Source organism: Lampetra planeri, chromosome 27 (genome assembly GCF_965212315.1).
Source record: "Lampetra planeri chromosome 27, kcLamPlan1.2.h2, whole genome shotgun sequence".
Taxonomy (NCBI): Eukaryota; Metazoa; Chordata; class Hyperoartia; order Petromyzontiformes; family Petromyzontidae; genus Lampetra; species Lampetra planeri.
The window spans coordinates 612,866-633,866 of record NC_136133.1 but is presented as its reverse complement, the minus strand read 5'-3'; the positions used below and the strand labels follow the sequence as shown (position 1 = coordinate 633,866).

The 21,001-nt window shown below is 52.7% G+C and overlaps 1 protein-coding gene across 1 annotated transcript; it reads left to right on the top strand.

The window, feature by feature from the left end:
• The first annotated feature begins 299 nt into the window (after nt 1-299).
• LOC144727885 (uncharacterized) lies at nt 300-20,723 on the top strand. The gene is made up of 8 exons (XM_078607022.1): nt 300-830; nt 6,702-6,828; nt 8,092-8,356; nt 9,121-9,368; nt 9,427-9,669; nt 16,174-16,590; nt 16,663-17,519; nt 20,714-20,723. The coding sequence occupies exons 1-8, from the start codon at nt 658-660 to the stop codon at nt 20,721-20,723; spliced, it is 2,340 nt and encodes a 779-aa protein (XP_078463148.1). The 5' UTR covers nt 300-657.
• Nucleotides 20,724-21,001: the final 278 nt, after the last annotated feature.

Genomic DNA, 21,001 nt, shown 5'->3' with positions numbered 1-21,001 from the left:
ATCGATATTGAGAGAGAGAGAAAGCCTCACTCGAGGCTCTTGGTGACGCAGCCGGCAGGGGGCGAGGAGGAGCGGGGCCGTTGCAGGGGCTGCGCCTTCACCTCGGGCGGAGGAATCCCCTGCGCCACGTCACCGCCACGCGCTCGTGACAACGCTGTGGACGAGACCAACTGTGGGGTCGGGGTGGGGTGGGTTAACATTTTTTTTTACAAACGAAAGTTTTACACGAATAATAACAACGCATTTATCATCACATTTACGCCGCAGTTAAAGTGTACGTATGAAATAGACCCCACGGAATATTCCTTTGTATGGCTTAAACAACAGGGTATCGACAACAGCTACGCTGTGAAGTGATTCGATCATCCAAACTCCAGCCGACCCCTTCAGCACTGCTTAACAGTAACATGGTACAGCCCCCAAAGTTGCAAAAGTCGTTCCTCGGATCGCTTGAGTGAAATTTTTGTCGGAACAAAAACATCGCTTCCACTTTATTGTTGCTGCTGCCGCTTCCGATTATAATCGAGGCCGCATCTGGGCAGCCACCAGGCGCGCTGATGTAGCAGCCAGGGCGACAAGACAGGATCCAGTAGCAGTACAAGCTCCGTGAAGACGCCCACCCACCACCCACCCACCACCACGCACGCGGAGCGGGCGATGGCTGCGTCTGACGATTTGCGGCAGCGGAGGAGGGGAACAACAGCGGCAGACTCCTTCGGTCGGGGGGGCACCGCGGGGGGCACCGTGGGGGGCACACTGGGGGTCCAGGCGTCCCATCGGAGGGTGGCCCTGGCCGTCACGAGCCTCGTCGCGAGTCTGATCTTGGCTGGGTGCGTGGGCCACCCCCTCTCCCTCCCCCTCTCTCTCTGCGCCTTGTGACCGTGTGTTCACGCGTCGACACACGGTGCGTTCTCTGTAGGTGCCACACGGTGTGTTCTCTAGGTGACACACGGTGTGGCACGCGTGGCATTGCGTGGCCCCGCGCGGCCACCACATTCGTGGGACGCGAGTGCGTTCCACACATTACCCCCCCAACGCCACAACGCTCACGCGTGGTCGTGCTTCTCTCCAGCACGCTTCACCGCCCTGGACATTGCGGTCCCCAGAGGGGGAGGCACCAGGACCCCTTTTGATGTCAACTCGCCTCTCGTGCTCTGTCCGCGATGTCCGCGGCTCTCTCTACGTGCTGCTGTGGTGAAGGGTCATTGTCTGAAACGTCGCCTATTATATATATAAATGCGCTTTCGTGACCGTCTGGAACGCTCTTTTTTAAGATACTAAGAAACCACTGGTGCTATACATTTATGAATCATTTAAATTGAAAACGAATTTCTTTAGTTGTCATTCCCCCGCACGTCCGATTATCTCGGTTGTCTATGTACGGTGCGAAGGAAGTTCAGCATACATACATCTTTTACCCCCTTGTTAAGGCATTGTTGTACTGTACCTCTATGTCCCCACGACAATGCCTGCCCCCCCCCCCAACTCATCGCTCTCAGCAACTCAGACTGACCTCCTACGGTGCTTGCTTTGTAAACATGGTCAAACAATTGCCACAACCCGTGCACGCTGCGGCTTGCCTGAGGATGGCTCCAATCTAGCAGTGGATTGACAAAGGCGCCGTGCGTTTGTGTGCACGGGGCGCTGAGCGGTGATGATACGCGAGATCTCACTGGGCCATGACATCGCAAATGTTCGGTGTACGGTTTGATTTTCAACAATGCGTGTTCAGCAACGGCTCTTCTTCATGGCACGAACACTTTGTTGTTTAACGTGCCATGAAGAAAGGGGCATTGCCCGAATCGTCGCCGATCAACGATTCTCTTCACGGAGCGAGCATCTCGGTGACCGCCCCTTCACTGCCATCTGCGAGTCGCAAAGTGACAGCGAATATCAGAGCGGCTCGGGGGGAGCATCGCTGCTCTTGAGATATCGAGCTTCCCGGCGAATTCGACACAAATCTCTCTCCTTGTGATTCTGGTTGCCGACCCCTGACCTGGACAGGCCATGAAAGTGCTCCGCGGGACAGCCGCACGCCGCGGTCCTGTGGCCAGCACCCGGAGCTCGTGAACCCTGCAGCCGATAGACCCTCTTGTTCTACAGCCGCCTTCATGCGCGTTCACAAAGAGCTTGCAGGGCCCGAGAGCGGGGCGAGTCCTCGCTACAACGCGCGGTGTTCACACGACGCGTTTTCGCTACAACGCGGAACGCACGCCGTCGTTATGACGCGGTGTCTGAGCGGTCGACGACGAACGACTTGCTTGAGCTGCGCGCTGAGCGGTGCGATAGAGTCGGCGCCGTGACCTCATCTCGGTTCTTCGCCCCGTCACGGGATGACCTTTGGCCGAGTTCATGGTGCACACGTGGTTCAGCGCTGCAGCACCAGAACCGGGATTATCGGAGTTGCGAACCATCGCTACGAACCCGGTAGCCCGGGTTCGATTCCTACTCACGGTCAACACCAGCGACGATAATCTGAACCGGTCCTGGGTCTCCCCTAGGGCGACTCGGCGGTGTGTAAACATCGCCACTGGGGAGACAAAGGCGGCCGGGCGTGGTGCTCGCCACCCACCCCCTCGTGTGCTTTGCCAACCTTCATAAATGCTCGCGAACAGCACTTGCCCCTACAGTCTGTCCAGGCTACACGGGGGTTCTTTGTTTTGCGTGTGTGGGCAAGAGGCAATCATTGCCGATTTGGCGTGAACGCACCATCTCGTGTCTACGTTCACCGATTTGGGAATGGAATCGTCTCCCATATAACGTAACAGCGACGACGATGATGATGATACACTTCTATTCCGCTATTCCTGACGCGGTTGTCTGGGCCTGACCACCTGGATGTGAAATCGTAGTCGTTGCTCTGCATCCACATCAGCGGCCATACGACAAGAAGAAGACGGGAGATGGGAGGGCAAGAGATGGACAGGCGTGCTAAAAACCAATCAACTAAACTGTGAAACTTAATTGACCAGGTAAGGCCCACTGAACTCGCTATAGAGCTCTTGTTCAGAAGCGACCTGGCCACAAATGATAGCTTGGCGAAGTGGCTTATCACGTGGACATTTATGTCAGTCAAATACTCTAAACGCGTGATGTTGATTCTAAATGTGGAGGGAAAAACTCGGTGGACCCGGAGAAAAATCCACGCGACCACAGGGAGAAACCCACGCAAACTCCAAACATACAGCAGCAGGCGTCAAGGTCGGGATTGAACCCACGACCTCCTGTATACCAGGCGAGGCAGATAACATCTCGTAGCCACCGGGTTTGCTCGATGTTATTGTCGAAGCGCTCCCTTGGAACGACCGAGATCTCGGCTCGCCGCAGTCCCAAGCGCTCTGAGGCCTGCATCAGCCGTGACCTCGGTGCTCACGGGGACGGGATGAGTTCGCAGACTCCTTTCCGTGGCAGCTGTTTCTAGGCGATACTTTGCATATCCACTCTCTTCCTGGTGCATTGTCATATTTGTAGCATAGACCTCAGGTGGTTTTAGGCAGAACATGACTGCGGAACTGGTTCTACTGGAGGGGGGATGGGGGGGGGGTCACCATTTGAGTGACACGGAACTCTGTAGCCGCGTGCGCGCCGCTCGATGGCCGGGTTGCAGGCGACGCGAGGCGGCTCACGTCCGATGTCCACGCTGCGGTGCAGTCGTGGCGCCGGGGATTCGTCGACCGGCGAATTGCGCACGGAGCGTTCCCGGCAACGGAGGGCGAGCGGGGGAGCACAACGCCCCGGGTATAATGGCCATCAAGTGTTTCACGTTGTGGTTTTTATTCGTTAACCAACTCAAGAGTCCAGGGTAGCGTGGCATTGGCAAGAGTGAACTGGGTCAACGACATTACAAAAGCAATGCAAATGAATCCATAATAGATGTTTTTGGGTTAGATATGTGTCGTTAAACCTACCGCCACCCGACACAGCAAGCTTTGTCGCGTAAACAAACGTGGCGATTCGTCGCTAGTGCAGCACAAATTCGGTGCGTTGGAGAGTAAACCCACTACCACATTTACAATTCGGGTACCGTGACGTTCGGCTTGTAATTACAACCGGCGTCATCAGGAGGAGAGGCAGAGTTGTGGACACATCCTCCTGTTTCTATGATGGATAATATTGGTCGCGAAAGCCTACGTGTTAAAATCGTCGAGTACAGCAGTGCGGCGAATATAAATCGGAAGGAAAAGCGAAGCGCGTCACGCGAGACACACTGAAGATGGTGCACCGACACAATCCGGTGTTAAGGAATTAAAGTCACGTGGTGCAGAGATGCCGGGTGACTGGTGATCAAACGTGAATGGACGAGGATAGATGACCGCGTAGCTTGGGGGAGAATAATGATAATAGAGTCGATACAATAGTGACTTTTAACTTAAAGAACATCTATTTTTTCATGCCATCGTTAAAATTAATTCAATAGCTTTGTGGGCCACCATGTATATTTTTTCCCCTATCAAGGTCGGGCGTTTTTTGACGGATGCGTTACGTTTGTTGTTGCCGTTGAATCAAATGGAATGCCCTCATTGAGTCTTCTAGTTTTTATAGTCAGCCACTGTTTTGGTGAGATGAATCTTGGGCCACGTGTCCGAACCCCCAATCGGAACGTCAGAGGGACGTCAACAAAAGCGCCTCGTCAGCTAACGCCAACTCGAGCGATGACGATGCACAACAAAGACAAAGGTCCCCCGTGTAGCCTTAACAGAGTGCAGGATCAATTGCCGTGAACGAGCACTCGTGAGAGCCTGGCGCGGTGTGTAAACATCACCAGTGGAGAGACAAAGGCGGCCGGGCGCGGTGTGTAAACATCACCAGTGGAGAGAGACATCGCGCTACGAACCCGGCGACCCCCGCTCACGGCCAATCACCGGCGACGATTATCTGAATCGGTCCCACAGCTCCCGTTTGTCGACTCAGCCTCAAATGATTACCTGGTGCGGCGTCTAAGCATCGCCACTGGGGAGACAAAGGCGGCCGGGCGTGGTGCTGGCCACCCACCCCGGCCTTCATAGGTGCTCGCTAGCAGCACTTGCCCCAACAGTCTTTGAATGCTATAGGGGGGACCTTTGTCTTTGCATTGCGGGGTGCTTTCAGTGACAGGCAATGATAACGACGTCTGTCTCTGTCTCCCGGCTGTCCGTGCGGCTCGTTGCATTCCTTTCCCGCGTCGCCACCAGTGCGAATCGGAGGCTCGTGTACGAGAGAGAGGGGGGGTCACGCACGCGACCAGTGGAACGCGGAGCGTGCGTGACCCCGACGTGGGGAATTCCCCGCACTCACAGAAGACACATTCCTCGCAGATACAAATAAAATCACGCACTTCCTCCTCCGACCCCTTTCTACCCCCCCCTGACCCCCACCACCTAGAACCCTGAGCTTGCATTCACTCGCCGCTGCGTCAGCGAGCACCGCACGCATGCGGGAGAGGTGCGGGGGGTTTTTATTGAAGTTGTCAACATGTGGGAGCCCCTTCGTGCCTTTCCCGTCGCTCGGTGCGCTGTGCAGCGTGAGATTCAGTAGCACGGTCGGCGACGTACGGCGCGAAAGAAGTGTGGGTACTGCATACAGGGTGCTTAGAAAAAGTGAACGCTTCTGAGAATTTGCAACGAGACCACGAGAAATGTGCCTCTGGGCACCTGGAGAAGATCCCAGGCACGCGTTGACAATGATGGCGAGCGAGTGGAGACCCTTTGACTTGTTGAAGCTATTCACATACATTTGTTATCATGGCATCATCTTCCATTCAAAACCATAGTTCTATAAAGTGTTCACATTTCTTTGAAGCACCCTGTGTATATATATGGGATGGCAGTGCACAGGGCCGTCCATGAGGGGGGGGGGGGGTTGCGAGTTCCGGAGCAACCCGCGCTGCCTGGGTCCCCAGAAGCCTTCAAACCAACCCGGCAGTTAACACCATGAGACCTCCTTTAGCAGTGGCAAAGGCTGCACTGAAGGTTTAAGAACCGCTGCCCTAGAGGTAACCCTCGAGGCAAGTGCGGACCGAAGGTCCGTGCCGCATTCCTCACCTTAAACCACCACCACCACGACCGCCTGGGGCAGCTGCGCTGGCATGGCACTCATTTCTGGTGTGCCTATCATATAAATACTGTTCAAGGATAATAGGCGACGTTTCAGGCGATGATCCTTCTGCAGCACAAGAAGAAGGGCCATTGCCCAAAACGTCTGTTGTATATCGTTTTTACTTTAAGGCCAGGCAGTGTTACTATTGACCAGCGTTTTGTTGTGTTTTTTAGTATTAACCAGGCCCAACTGTGACCGACACCCAAACCCTTTGGTTCCTTCGGTAAAGTCACGGAGATAGAAAATAAAAGAAAAATGATGAAGACCCCTTATTAAAAAATTGTATTTATATTTTCTGTCCACGTGACTTTACCGAAATAACCAAAGACTATGAATTCCTGCAGTCACGAAAGTTGTAAGTCAAAATTTGACACCCAGACCCACTGAACGACATTTTTTAACCGGTCCTGGGCCTCCCCCAGGTCAACTCAGCCTTTTATGAGCACCTGCTACAGAATGTAGACATCAGCACTGGGGAAACAAAGACGGCCTGGCACGCTGTTGCTGACACCAGCCCCATCGTGTGCCGTGCCGGCCTTCATAGGGTGCTCGCTCACCACACTTCCCCCAACAGCGCGTGGAGGAGGAGGGTCGTCGTCGTCTTTGTGTGCCTGTGTTCCTCCCAGGTGGCTGGGCGTTCAGATCGGGCAACTCTCGGAGCTGGAGACGCGGGGGCCTGGCGTGCGGGACTTGGAGGAGCTGAGGGCCCGGATCGAAAGCCTTCAGGCTGTGATTCGAGACCAACAAAAGCAGGTCCATCCCAACGTCTATCTCCCTTTTCCCCTCATCGTCAGATTCAACATCATCATCATCGGAAACAGCACAGTTTGGGCAAACGTCGGTCCGTCGGTTCTGACCACACGGCCTAAATGTCGCGCGGTTACCGGGATGTGGCCGTGCGGCGAGTGAGATTCCCGTGGCTGGACTAGAAAACGAAACTAAGTGTTTATTTTACCAGGCAATGCCCCACGGAGGCTAAGCAGCTGTTTGTCAGCGGAGACCGGACGGTCACAAATGACAACAACGCTCAACGAGGCGGCTCGTCGTCGTCGTCGTGGGGACATTTACAGCAGCAGCAGCAGCAGCACTCTGAGCGCGTGTCGATTCGTCGACATGTGGAGGGAAAAACCGGAGGACCCGGAGAACAATCCCCATGAGCTTTGAGTATAAATGTTCGCGGATTTAAAATTTGCGACATTGTTCAAGAACGTATACTCCCCACGCAAATATGAAGGGTTTGCTCTACTCCCAGCACCATGTATGTATGTGGGAAAGCTGCATGCTTGGAATTACACCAACAAAAAGAGGAATTTGTGGATTAGGGAATGGTTGTCAGTTAGAAACATCGATTTCTTTGTATCCTAAGCTTCTTTCGCAACGTACATAGTCAACGGTGCTCATCGGAGGTGGGAACGTCACAATTTATAATAAAGGTTGTTTTGGGTTAAGTCGTGTAAGTGTATACAGCACACCGATGTGATGCATAGTAAACCCACGGCATTTACAGTTTGAATTTGACGTTTGGCTGTTGTTACAACCAGGATCGTCGGTCTTAGACAGAGTAAAGGTGACGTCATCGCCGTGCACGAAGTGCAGAGGGGAGGTGAATGTCGTCATGTAAATTATAATGGATGATCACGTGACTAGTGCAGCACACTAGTAACTAGTGCAGCACACTAGTAACTAGTGCAGCACACTAGTAACTAGTGCAGCACACTAGTAACTAGTGCAGCACACTAGTAACTAGTGCAGCACACTAGTAACTAGTGCAGCACACTAGTAACTAGTGCAGCACACTCGTAACTAGTGCAGCAAATTTGCATGTTCTGTTTACGTGACAAACCTGACTAATTGGCTGTGTTGGGTGGTGGTGGGTTTAACGACACATTTCTATTTACGCGATCTAACCAATAAATCCTCTTATGGATGATATTGGTCGCGAAGGGCCCTGCTCCTGCTCACCGCGTGTTAACATCATCATCATTTACTCCCCCTTCTCTCTCTCTCTCTGTGCAGGTGACAGCTTTAGAAGGCGTCGGAGATTCCATTGATGCCGGCGATGCGGGTACTGGGAGACGAGGTGGCCCAGGGATTGAGGAGGAGGGGGATGATCGAGAAAGAAAGGGGGTGAAGGGAGAGGTGGAGGAGGAGGGGGAGCACCCAGCGAGGAACGGGCAGCGACCGGGAGCGGCGAGCGACCTGGGACAGGAGGCGTTGCGAGTGGCGCGAGAACTCTCCAAGCAGCTCACGGCGATCAAGACCGACATGCGACGCATCACAGGTAGAGAGAGAGAGAGAGGAGAGATGTTAACTGCCTCACTTGGTCTACAGGAAGTCGTGGGTTCCATTCAGACCCTGATGCCTGTGTATTTGGAGTTTGCGTGTCTCTCTCTCTGCCCGTGGTTCTGTGGATGTTTTCCCCGGGTCCTCCGGTTTTCCCCTCAACATTTAGAATCATCAACGTCACGCGGTGAGAGTATTTGGCTGCTCTACATTTCCACGTGGTGATGATGATGATGATAACCCACTTCGTCGAGCTCTCATTTGTGGCCAGGTCGCTTCTGAAATAAAATCTATCCGGCACGCTTGCCCTCTAACCCCGCCACACATCGCTTGTTAACCTCGTTACACACTTGCCTACTAACCCACACATCGCTTGTTAACCTCGCTAACCCCGCCACACATCGCTTGTTAACCTCGTTACACACTTGCCTACTAACCCACACATCGCTTGTTAACCTCGCTAACCCCGCCACACATCGCTTGTTAACCTCGTTACACACTTGCCTACTAACCCACACATCGCTTGTTAACCTCGTCACACACTTGCCTACTAACCCACACATCGCTTGTTAACCTCGCTAACCCCGCCACACATCGCTTGTTAACCTCGTTACACACTTGCCTACTAACCCACACATCGCTTGTTAACCTCGTCACACACTTGCCTACTAACCCACACATCGCTTGTTAACCTCGCTAACCCCGCCACACATCGCTTGTCAACCTCGTCACACGCTTGCCCGCTTGCCCCGCCCGCCGCAGGCCTGCAGGAGGAGGTGAGCGGCCTGCGCCAGCGCCTCTCCTCGCTGGGGGAGCGCGCCGACGCGCTCGACGCCGAGACGGCGCGCCGCCTGGGCGCCGCCATCGCCTCCAACGTCGAGTCCCTGGGGGAGCTGCGCCTGGCGGGCGAGCGGGGCCGAGCGGCGCTCCGACTCGCTGGCCGCCGACGTGCTGGCGCTGCGGGCCTCGCAGGGCGCCGCCGCCGAGCGGCTGGGCGCGCTGGCGGCCGGGCGCGCCGCGCTGCTGCGGGCCGCCGCGGGGGCCTCGGGCGCGGCCCACCGGCTGGAGGCGCTGCGGGGGGACGCGGCCGCCGCCGAGAGGTTCGTCGACGAGCTGACGGTGCGCGTGGGCGTGTTGGCGGGGCACGTGGGTGACCTGGCGGGCCGCGTGGGCGACTTGGAGGGGCACGTCACGCAGGCCGACGAGCTGGCGGGGGATGTGGGCGACTTGGAGGGGCACGTGGGCGTGCTGGCCGGGCACGTGGGCGACCTGGAGGGCCGCGCCACGCAGGCCGACGAGCTGGTGGGGCAGGTCGCGCGCAGGGTCGCGGGTGGGGGAGGGGGTCAGAGAGGGGATGCGGTTGGGAATGAGTTTGGGGATGACGGAGGGGATGAGGAGGGGAATGAGGTTGGGAATGAGGGAGGGAATGAGGGAGGGAATGAGGGAGGGGATGAGGTTGGGAATGAGGTTGGGAATGAGTTTGGGGATGACGGAGGGGATGAGGAGGGGAATGAGGTTGGGAATGAGGGAGGGAATGAGGGAGGTGATGAGGTTGGGAATGAGGTTGGGAATGAGGGAGGGAATGAGGGAGGGAATGAGGGAGGGGATGAGGTTGGGAATGAGGTTGGGAATGAGGGAGGGAATGAGGGAGGGAATGAGGGAGGGGATGAGGTTGGGAATGAGGTTGGGAATGAGGGAGGGAATGAGGGAGGGAATGAGGGAGGGAATGAGGGAGGGAATGAGGGAGGGAATGAGGGAGGGGATGAGGTTGGGAATGAGGTTGGGAATGAGGTTGGGAATGAGGTTGGGAATGAGGGAGGGAATGAGGGAGGGAATGAGGGAGGGAATGAGGGAGGGAATGAGGTTGGGAATGAGGGAGGGGATGAGGGAGGGGATGAGGTTGGGGATGAGGTTGGGAATGAGGTTGGGAATGAGGTTGGGAATGAGGGAGGGAATGAGGGAGGGGATGAGGTTGGGAATGAGGTTGGGAATGAGGGAGGGAATGAGGTTGAGGAAACCGCCATTGGCGATGTGGATAGTGATGGTGATGTGGATGATGGTGATGAGGATGGTGATGGTGATGTGGATTATGAGGATGGCGATGGCGATGTGGATGATGGTGATGATGGTGATGTGGTCGAACGCGAGGAAGAGGGCTGGGGTGGTTGATGGGAACGGCGGCGGCGGTGATGATGATGATGAAAACGACGGAGTGGACGTGGCCACCGACGATGGGAAGTCGCTCGACTCGAGCGCGTCGTGTCCACTCCTGACACCTCCCGCCTGTTACGGGGCGGGGGGCAATCGTGACCTCTCCGTGACCTCTCCGTGACCTCTCCGTGACCTCTCCGTGACCTCTTCGTGTGTGTGTGTGTGTGACGAACGTTACTTAACAGGCTTGCTACTGCCTCCGACTCTGAGTCTACAGGGGGGGGCGTGGGTCGTGCAATGTGAAGTATTGGTGTCGGGACTGTGAGTTTTGCGTTTAAAGTTTTTATTACGACATATATATAATGTTTTCAATATACAGACACGATTCCCGTTGTTCTGTACCTTTCAAAAGTAGCGTTTGAAAAAACAAGCATTTGAATGTAATGCGTAGTGCATGCAATGCACGGTTCTGTGCGCTGTGCAGCAGCAGCAGCAGCAGGGGGGGGGCCTTGACCCCAACTCGTAGCTTTGGCCACCACGGGGGCCGAGGGGGGCCGAGGGGGGCCGAGGGGGGCCGAGGGGGGCCGAGGGGGGCCGAGGGGGGCCGAGGGGGGCCGAGGGGGGCCGAGGGGGGCCGAGGGGGGCCGAGGGGGGCCGAGGGGGGCCGAGGGGGGCCGAGGGGGGGGGCAAAGCTACGAGTTGGGGCCTCCCTTGACAACCGCCATGAGATCTGTGTTCAACAAGAGTGGAAAAGAACAACAAAGACTTATTTAAAATGCGGTTTACATTTATTTTCAATGAAAACCCTTGAATTTTCGTCGCACGTTTTTATTTTATTTTAATTAGAGCGGTATCGTAATATATTGCAAAGAGGTAACGAACTACGGAGCTGTCGTGGCTGTGACTGACGAATGCGGAGCGCCCCTACAGAGACCGTGGGAGTAGCGAGGACGTGGATCAGGGCCAGAGGAGCCGCAATCTCTCCCAGCCTCCAGGGTGTGACTGTGAAGAGAGAACTTCAATACTGGGGCTCCACCTGGCCGACTGCCTCATCCCCTGGGCTGATAATGTAGTCACTACACTACTGGTAATGTAGTTACTACACCACTGATAATGTAGTTACTACACCACTGATAATGTAGTTACTACACCACTGATAATGTAGTTACTACACCACTGATAATGTAGTTACTACGCCACTGATAATGTAGTTACTACGCCACTGATAATGTAGTTACTACACCACTGATAATGTAGTTACTACACCACTGATAATGTAGTTACTACACCACTGATAATGTAGTTACTACACCACTGATAATGTAGTTACTACACCACTGATAATGTAGTTACTACACCACTGATAATGTAGTTACTACGCCACTGATAATGTAGTTACTACACCACTGGTAATGTAGTTACTACACCACTGATAATGTAGTTACTACACCACTGGTAATGTAGTTACTACACCACTGATAATGTAGTTACTACACCACTGATAATGTAGTTACTACGCCACTGATAATGTAGTTACTACGCCACTGATAATGTAGTTACTACACCACTGATAATGTAGTTACTACACCACTGGTAATGTAGTTACTACACCACTGATAATGTAGTTACTACACCACTGATAATGTAGTTACTACGCCACTGATAATGTAGTTACTACACCACTGGTAATGTAGTTACTACACCACTGATAATGTAGTTACTACACCACTGATAATGTAGTTACTACGCCACTGATAATGTAGTTACTACACCACTGATAATGTAGTTACTACACCACTGATAATGTAGTTACTACGCCACTGATAATGTAGTTACTACACCACTGGTAATGTAGTTACTACGCCACTGATAATGTAGTTACTACACCACTGGTAATGTAGTTACTACACCACTGGTAATGTAGTTACTACGCCACTGATAATGTAGTTACTACACCACTGGTAATGTAGTTACTACACCACTGATAATGTAGTTACTACACCACTGATAATGTAGTTACTACACCACTGGTAATGTAGTTACTACACCACTGATAATGTAGTTACTACACCACTGGTAATGTAGTTACTACACCACTGGTAATGTAGTTACTACACCACTGATAATGTAGTCACTACACCACTGGTAATGTAGTTACTACACCACTGGTAATGTAGTTACTACACCACTGATAATGTAGTTACTACACCACTGATAATGTAGTTACTACACCACTGATAATGTAGTTACTACACCACTGATAATGTAGTTACTACACCACTGATAATGTAGTTACTACACCACTGATAATGTAGTTACTACACCACTGGTAATGTAGTTACTACACCACTGATAATGTAGTTACTACACCACTGATAATGTAGTTACTACACCACTGATAATGTAGTTACTACACCACTGGTAATGTAGTTACTACACCACTGATAATGTAGTTACTACACCACTGATAATGTAGTTACTACACCACTGATAATGTAGTTACTACACCACTGATAATGTAGTTACTACACCACTGGTAATGTAGTTACTACTCCACTGGTAATGTAGTTACTACACCACTGATAATGTAGTTACTACACCACTGATAATGTAGTTACTACACCACTGATAATGTAGTTACTACACCACTGGTAATGTAGTTACTACACCACTGGTAATGTAGTTACTACTCCACTGGTAATGTAGTTACTACACCACTGGTAATGTAGTTACTACACCACTGGTAATGTAGTTACTACACCACTGATAATGTAGTTACTACACCACTGGTAATGTAGTTACTACACCACTGGTAATGTAGTTACTACTCCACTGATAATGTAGTTACTACACCACTGGTAATGTAGTTACTACACCACTGATAATGTAGTTACTACACCACTGGTAATGTAGTTACTACACCACTGATAATGTAGTTACTACACCACTGGTAATGTAGTTACTACTCCACTGGTAATGTAGTTACTACACCACTGATAATGTAGTTACTACACCACTGATAATGTAGTTACTACACCACTGATAATGTAGTTACTACACCACTGGTAATGTAGTTACTACACCACTGGTAATGTAGTTACTACACCACTGGTAATGTAGTTACTACGCCACTGGTAATGTAGTTACTACACCACTGATAATGTAGTTACTACACCACTGGTAATGTAGTTACTACACCACTGATAATGTAGTTACTACGCCACTGGTAATGTAGTTACTACGCCACTGATAATGTAGTTACTACACCACTGGTAATGTAGTTACTACGCCACTGGTAATGTAGTTACTACGCCACTGGTAATGTAGTCACTACACCACTGATAATGTAGTTACTACACCACTGATGATGTAGTTACTACACCACTGATAATGTAGTTACTACACCACTGGTAATGTAGTTACTACGCCACTGGTAATGTAGTTACTACACCACTGATAATGTAGTTACTACGCCACTGATAATGTAGTTACTACGCCACTGGTAATGTAGTTACTACACCACTGGTAATGTAGTTACTACGCCACTGGTAATGTAGTTACTACACCACTGGTAATGTAGTTACTACGCCACTGGTAATGTAGTTACTACACCATTGATAATGTAGTTACTACGCCACTGGTAATGTAGTTACTACACCACTGGTAATGTAGTTACTACGCCACTGGTAATGTAGTTACTACACCACTGGTAATGTAGTTACTACACCACTGATAATGTAGTTACTACGCCACTGATAATGTAGTTACTACACCACTGATAATGTAGTTACTACACCACTGATAATGTAGTTACTACACCACTGGTAATGTAGTTACTACACCACTGGTAATGTAGTTACTACACCACTGGTAATGTAGTTACTACGCCACTGATAATGTAGTCACTACACCACTGATAATGTAGTTACTACGCCACTGATAATGTAGTTACTACACCACTGATAATGTAGTTACTACACCACTGGTAATGTAGTTACTACACCACTGGTAATGTAGTTACTACACCACTGGTAATGTAGTTACTACACCACTGATAATGTAGTTACTACGCCACTGATAATGTAGTTACTACACCACTGATAATGTAGTTACTACACCACTGATAATGTAGTTACTACACCACTGGTAATGTAGTTACTACACCACTGATAATGTAGTTACTACACCACTGGTAATGTAGTTACTACGCCACTGATAATGTAGTTACTACACCACTGATAATGTAGTTACTACACCACTGGTAATGTAGTTACTACACCACTGGTAATGTAGTTACTACACCACTGATAATGTAGTTACTACACCACTGGTAATGTAGTTACTACACCACTGATAATGTAGTTACTACACCACTGGTAATGTAGTTACTACACCACTGGTAATGTAGTTACTACACCACTGGTAATGTAGTTACTACACCACTGGTAATGTAGTTACTACACCACTGATAATGTAGTTACTACACCACTGATAATGTAGTTACTACACCACTGGTAATGTAGTTACTACACCACTGATAATGTAGTTACTACACCACTGATAATGTAGTTACTACACCACTGGTAATGTAGTTACTACACCACTGGTAATGTAGTTACTACACCACTGGTAATGTAGTTACTACACCACTGGTAATGTAGTTACTACACCACTGGTAATGTAGTTACTACACCACTGATAATGTAGTTACTACACCACTGGTAATGTAGTTACTACACCACTGGTAATGTAGTTACTACACCACTGGTAATGTAGTTACTACACCACTGGTAATGTAGTTACTACACCACTGGTAATGTAGTTACTACACCACTGGTAATGTAGTTACTACACCACTGGTAATGTAGTTACTACGTCACTGTTGCTGTGATTACAGCCCGTCATTAATCCGCTGTTGGATGAAGGCCTCTACACACTGTCGCACAACAGCGGTTGTTTGACCATACTTCATATCGCTTTCAGAATCAGCTCAAGCCTCCCCTAAATCACGTGACTTGTGCGTGACCCCCCCCCCCCCACTCTGAATCCCTCCCCCTTTCCCCGCCCACTGTGGAAACGGACGCCACTCCATGCAGCTCGCTCCTTCCTTGCCTCTCTTCCCTCCTCTCTCTCTCTCTCTCACCACCATCACCACCACCACCACCACCAACCCGACATCTTGGCCCGGTCGCTCGTTGTCGATCGAATTGGTCCACTTTTTCCGTTGCTTTCCCATCCTCTCATATTGGCCCCACCATTCCTTCTCCCTCGCCTCCTCCTCCACTTACTGTGACTTGCTGGACCCCCCTCCTCACCCCCCCCCCCCGTGCCCCTACCGGACAACTGTGAAAGAGCTTCATAGCTCATCGGATTCCTCCTGCAGCCTACAGAAAGATCTTGATTCTTCCCCGATGCTCATCTTGAGCGTGCCCTCGTTCGTCCATCTTGGGCACCCCCGTCCCTTCCTTGTACCTTGTTTTGCCAAATTCGTTGTGCACTGGACTCTACACGGCAACTGCAACGTTTGATGGCGGACGCAGTCATCCCGCGTCCATTATCAATCGGCCATCGAGGGGAGGCGAGCCGCGAGGGGCTGGCACGAGCGGCGCTGCCACGCACAGTGGGCGACTGGGCCACGGGTTGCGCACTCCAGGCCCGGTTTAGAAGTTAACCCCGGCCCTAAGCACTCATTCAGGTTGTGAAGTGTCTCTTTGTTGTCTTGTGAGCGATGCTCCCTTCCTTCACCCGTGCCGCACCGATCGACTCCACCACTCCACCACTCACTGCACCACCACTCACTCCACCACTCACTCCTCTACCACTCACTCCTCTACCACCCACTCCACCACTCACTCCTCTACCACCCACTCCACCACTCACTCCACCACTCACTCCACCACTCGCTCCTCCACCACCCACTCCACCACCCACTCCTCCACCACTCACTGGACCACTCACTCCACCACTCGCTCCTCCACCACCCACTCCTCTACCACTCACTCCACCACTCACTCCACCACTCACTCCACCACTCACTCCTCTACCACTCACTCACTCCACCACTCACTGCACCACTCACTCCACCACTCACTCCACCACTCACTCCACCACTCACTCCACCACTCACTCCACCACTCACTCCACCACTCACTCACTGCACCACCCACTCCACCACCCACTCACTCCTCTACCACCCACTCCACCACTCACTCCACCACTCACTCCACCACTCGCTCCTCCACCACCCACTCCACCACCCACTCCACCACTCACTGCACCACTCACTCCACCACTCGCTCCTCCACCACCCACTCCTCTACCACTCACTCCACCACTCACTCACTCTTCTACTACCACCCACTCCACCACTCACTCACTCCACCACTCACTCCACCACTCCACCACTCACTCTTCTACTACCACCCACTCCACCACTCACTCACTCCACCACTCACTCCACCACTCCTCCACCACTCACTCTTCTACTACCACCCACTCCACCACTCACTCACTCCACCACTCACTCCACCACTCACTCCACCACTCACTCTTCTACTACCACCCACTCCACCACTCACTCACTCCACCACTCACTCACTCCACCACTCACTCCACCACTCCTCCACCACTCACTCTTCTACTACCACCCACTCCACCACTCACTCACTCCACCACTCACTCCACCACTCACTCCACCACTCCTCCACCACTCACTCTTCTACTACCACCCACTCCACCACTCACTCACTCCACCACTCACTCCACCACTCCTCCACCACTCACTCACTCCACCACTCACCCACTCCACCACTCACTCCACCACTCACTCACTCCACCACTCACTCCACCACTCCTCCACCACTCACTCTTCTACTACCACCCACTCCACCACTCACTCACTCCACCACTCACTCCACCACTCACTCCACCACTCCTCCACCACTCACTCTTCTACTACCACCCACTCCACCACTCACTCCACCACTCACTCACTCACTCCACCACTCACTGCACCACTCACTCCACCACTCACTCCTCTACCACTCACTCACTCCACCACTCACTCACTCCACCACTCACTCACTCCACCACTCACTCCACCACTCACTCTTCTACTACCACTCACTCCACCACTCACTCACTCCACCACTCACTCCACCACTCGCTCCTCCACCACCCACTCCACCACCCACTCCACCACTCACTGCACCACTCACTCCACCACCCACTCCACCACTCACTCCTGCGCCTGCTAAAGCGACACTCCCAGGTGGTGCTCCACTTTCACAGCAGTCGTCTCGCGCGCGTTTTAACCGAATAAAAAGAGACTCGATGGACGCTGCTTGAAAACCACGTGTGCCTGTGTGTGTATTTCTCGTCAATAAACAGCTTTGGAAAAGCATACATAGAGGAGGGCTCGAGAGGGTGAACTGGAGCGTGCCGTCGTGTGCCCCCCCCCACTCACCGGAGGCAAATGGAACATTCCGTGGGGTCTGGAGTGGCGTTGGGAGGGGTCATCATCGTTGGGGGGGGGGGGGGACCACAACCAGGGGGGGGGGGTACCAGAGGCGGCTTCCCCGTGCCACGGCATCCGAGGTCGCAGTTGGACATTCGCCACTCAGGAACTTGACGACGATCGGCTCGACTTTGTGACGAAACTCGCACCACGCCACACGATACACGCTCTCACTCTCACCACGCTCACCACTCTATGACTCTCATCACCCTCACTCTCACCACCCTCACACTCACTCTCACCACCCTCACACCCTCACCACTCTCACCACGCTCACCACTCTCTCTCACCACTCTCTCACTCTCACCACACTCTCACGTTCACCACTCTCACCACGCTCTCACACTCTCACCACGCTCAATCTCACCACACTCACTCTCACCACGCTCTCACACTCTCACCACACTCACGCTCACCACACTCTCTCTCTCACCCTCACCACTCTCTCACTCTCACCACACTCACTCTCACCACTCTCACCACGCTCACCACACTCACTCTCACCACTCTCACCACACTCACTCTCACCACTCTCACCTCACTCTCACGACGCTCACGACGCTCACCCTCCAGGACAAGTCGGAGTTGTGTATACGAGGGGTGGCAGGATGTCCCTGTCGCAGAACAAGCACCATCACGGAAGACCTCGAACGGATTGTAACACAATCGTCATCAATTTTCTTTGTCAACACCTCCCATGAAGGGGCCACAGAGGCAAATTTAACCTCCCCCCCCCCCCCCCGAAAGTCGAAATGTAACTCTTGCGCGTGATGGCGACATGTCCCGGAGCTGGTTGCCAATGCACTCACTGCAAACGATTTGGGGGGTGACCGCGTTGGCTAGGAGATGTTAACCACCTCGCCTGGTATGCGGCATCGGGCGATTTGCCAGAATCGTGCAGCAATCCACCTGCTTCTGGTCTTACAGAGAGCAGCAGCAGCAGCAGCAGGAGCAGCAGCAGCAGCAGGACGAGGTCGTCACTGAAGCCATCAAGTGCAGAGGTCAGAGGTCAGAGGCGGAGGAAGGGGGGGGGTATTGTATTCATGTAATAGATTGGTAATCAGTTAATTAGCAAGTGTTTCCTCTACATCTTACAACAAATGCATTCCTTATAGACGTGCTTGCCGCCATCCTCACAGCGCTCCTGTGGCCGTCTGGAACGCTCCTCCGACATTACGAAGCCTCTGGAGTTGTGCACTTTCAAATCATCATCTCGGTTAAACACTCATTTCTTTACAACTGCTCTTTTGTGTTTCGTTTCTTCTCCCTCCTCCGCAACCTCCGAGGAGTCCGTCTGGCTACGCAGGTTGCGAAAGAAGTTCAACACGCATGCAATCTGTGAGCGGTCACAATGCGGACCGCACGGCGATCACTGCCGGCGTTCATCATCAATTCGAACTTTGCGGGGATATTTTCCCTTCCAGCTGCGGAATCGCACTCGCATGTGTCAGTCTGTAATAATGACCACTGACACTTTTGTTACGTCCTCCGCTCGGAGTTGAGGGGGCTGGTAGCAGGTGTCTGGCGTGGGGTCACCCAGGCCAGGATTCGAGCTGTAGTAACCCAGCCCCGATCTCCCTGGGCCCACACCCCCACACCTGTGCTATTGAATGAAGGACATTCATTCACCTGATCTCAACTGCCGCTTGGAGGAAGTCGCTGCGTGCGTGCGTGCCCAGCTGTTGACTGAACCCACGTGGGCACCGGGCAAACAGCGCAGCGCTGCCCCCCTCGCCACCCACCGCAGAGCGCAACCGCAGCGAGTTGCGTGGGCAGCTGCCGACTCGCGTGCCGCGGTTTTCGACTCGCGTCTAACGCCACGGTCATAGATACGGCGAAACAAAACTGCGGCGGTAGGGACAGAACGTGAACAAACACATCGTGATTTGCATGAGGACCCAGCAGCGAGCGAGCGCCGCGCTTCCTTCCACACGCTTTGGGGACGGATGTTGGAACAGGCCACGTTATGTCCGCGATGGCCCAAGGGCCTATCCGGTAAGCATACACACGTTGGGATTTCGGTTGGTTGAAGTTGCCCCAACGTCTTTAACCAACGTGGGCCCAACGTTTGCACATTTACCGGCTACTGGCCATCAGACGCCGTAGTGGTGTCGCCGCTCAGCGACTGAGTTGAGCGGTAATCTTTGGGAGGGAGGGAGGGGTCTGCAGTTGCCTCCTCAACCTCGAGTAGAACCCCTGACGGGCCCTTTGTCGAGATGGGGCTAACGCTTCACACAACAAAGACAAAGATCCCCCGTATAGCTTTAGCAGACTTGAGACAAGTGCTGTCAGTGAGCAGCACCTATGAAGGCCGGCACGGCACACGAGGGGGTGGGTGGCCAGCACCACGCCAGGCCGCCTTTGTCTCCCTAGTGGCGATGTTTACACACCGCACCAGGTGCTCATTTTTGAGGCTGAGTCGACGTCGAGGAGGCCCAGGACCGGTCCAGATAATCGTCACTGGTGTTGGCCGTGAGCGGGAATCGAACTCGGGTCGCCGGGTTTGTAACGCAGCGTTGCGCTAACCGCTGGACTACCGCTCCCCATTCTACAGATATTAGCGGGCAGCCAGCTCCAATTAATTAACTAATCAATTAAATAAAGAATCACTTAATTCTAGAGCATGTGCAGCCAAGGCACAGCTGGCTAAGGGGCCGAGGCGCCGCGTCTGCTCCCTTGGTTGGGCAGAACGAGCTGAGGCTGTGTGTGCACCGCATGCCCTGTCTGCCGTGTTCACGCGCTAAGTGCTGTGTTCATTGGGCAGCGAACGTCCGTGCGCGGTCACTCGCACGCGTTTACCAGGTGCCACCCAGGAACTCAAGGGACGTTGGGGACCAACGTTGGCCACCAATGATTCCAAACCACATGCCGATGTTGGCGCAGCGTTGGCATGGTTACTGGGTAGTACACGGACTTGTTTAATTCCACTTACCAGCAGCCGCCTTCCCCAAACCGATTTCCTCTGAAACGTACAAT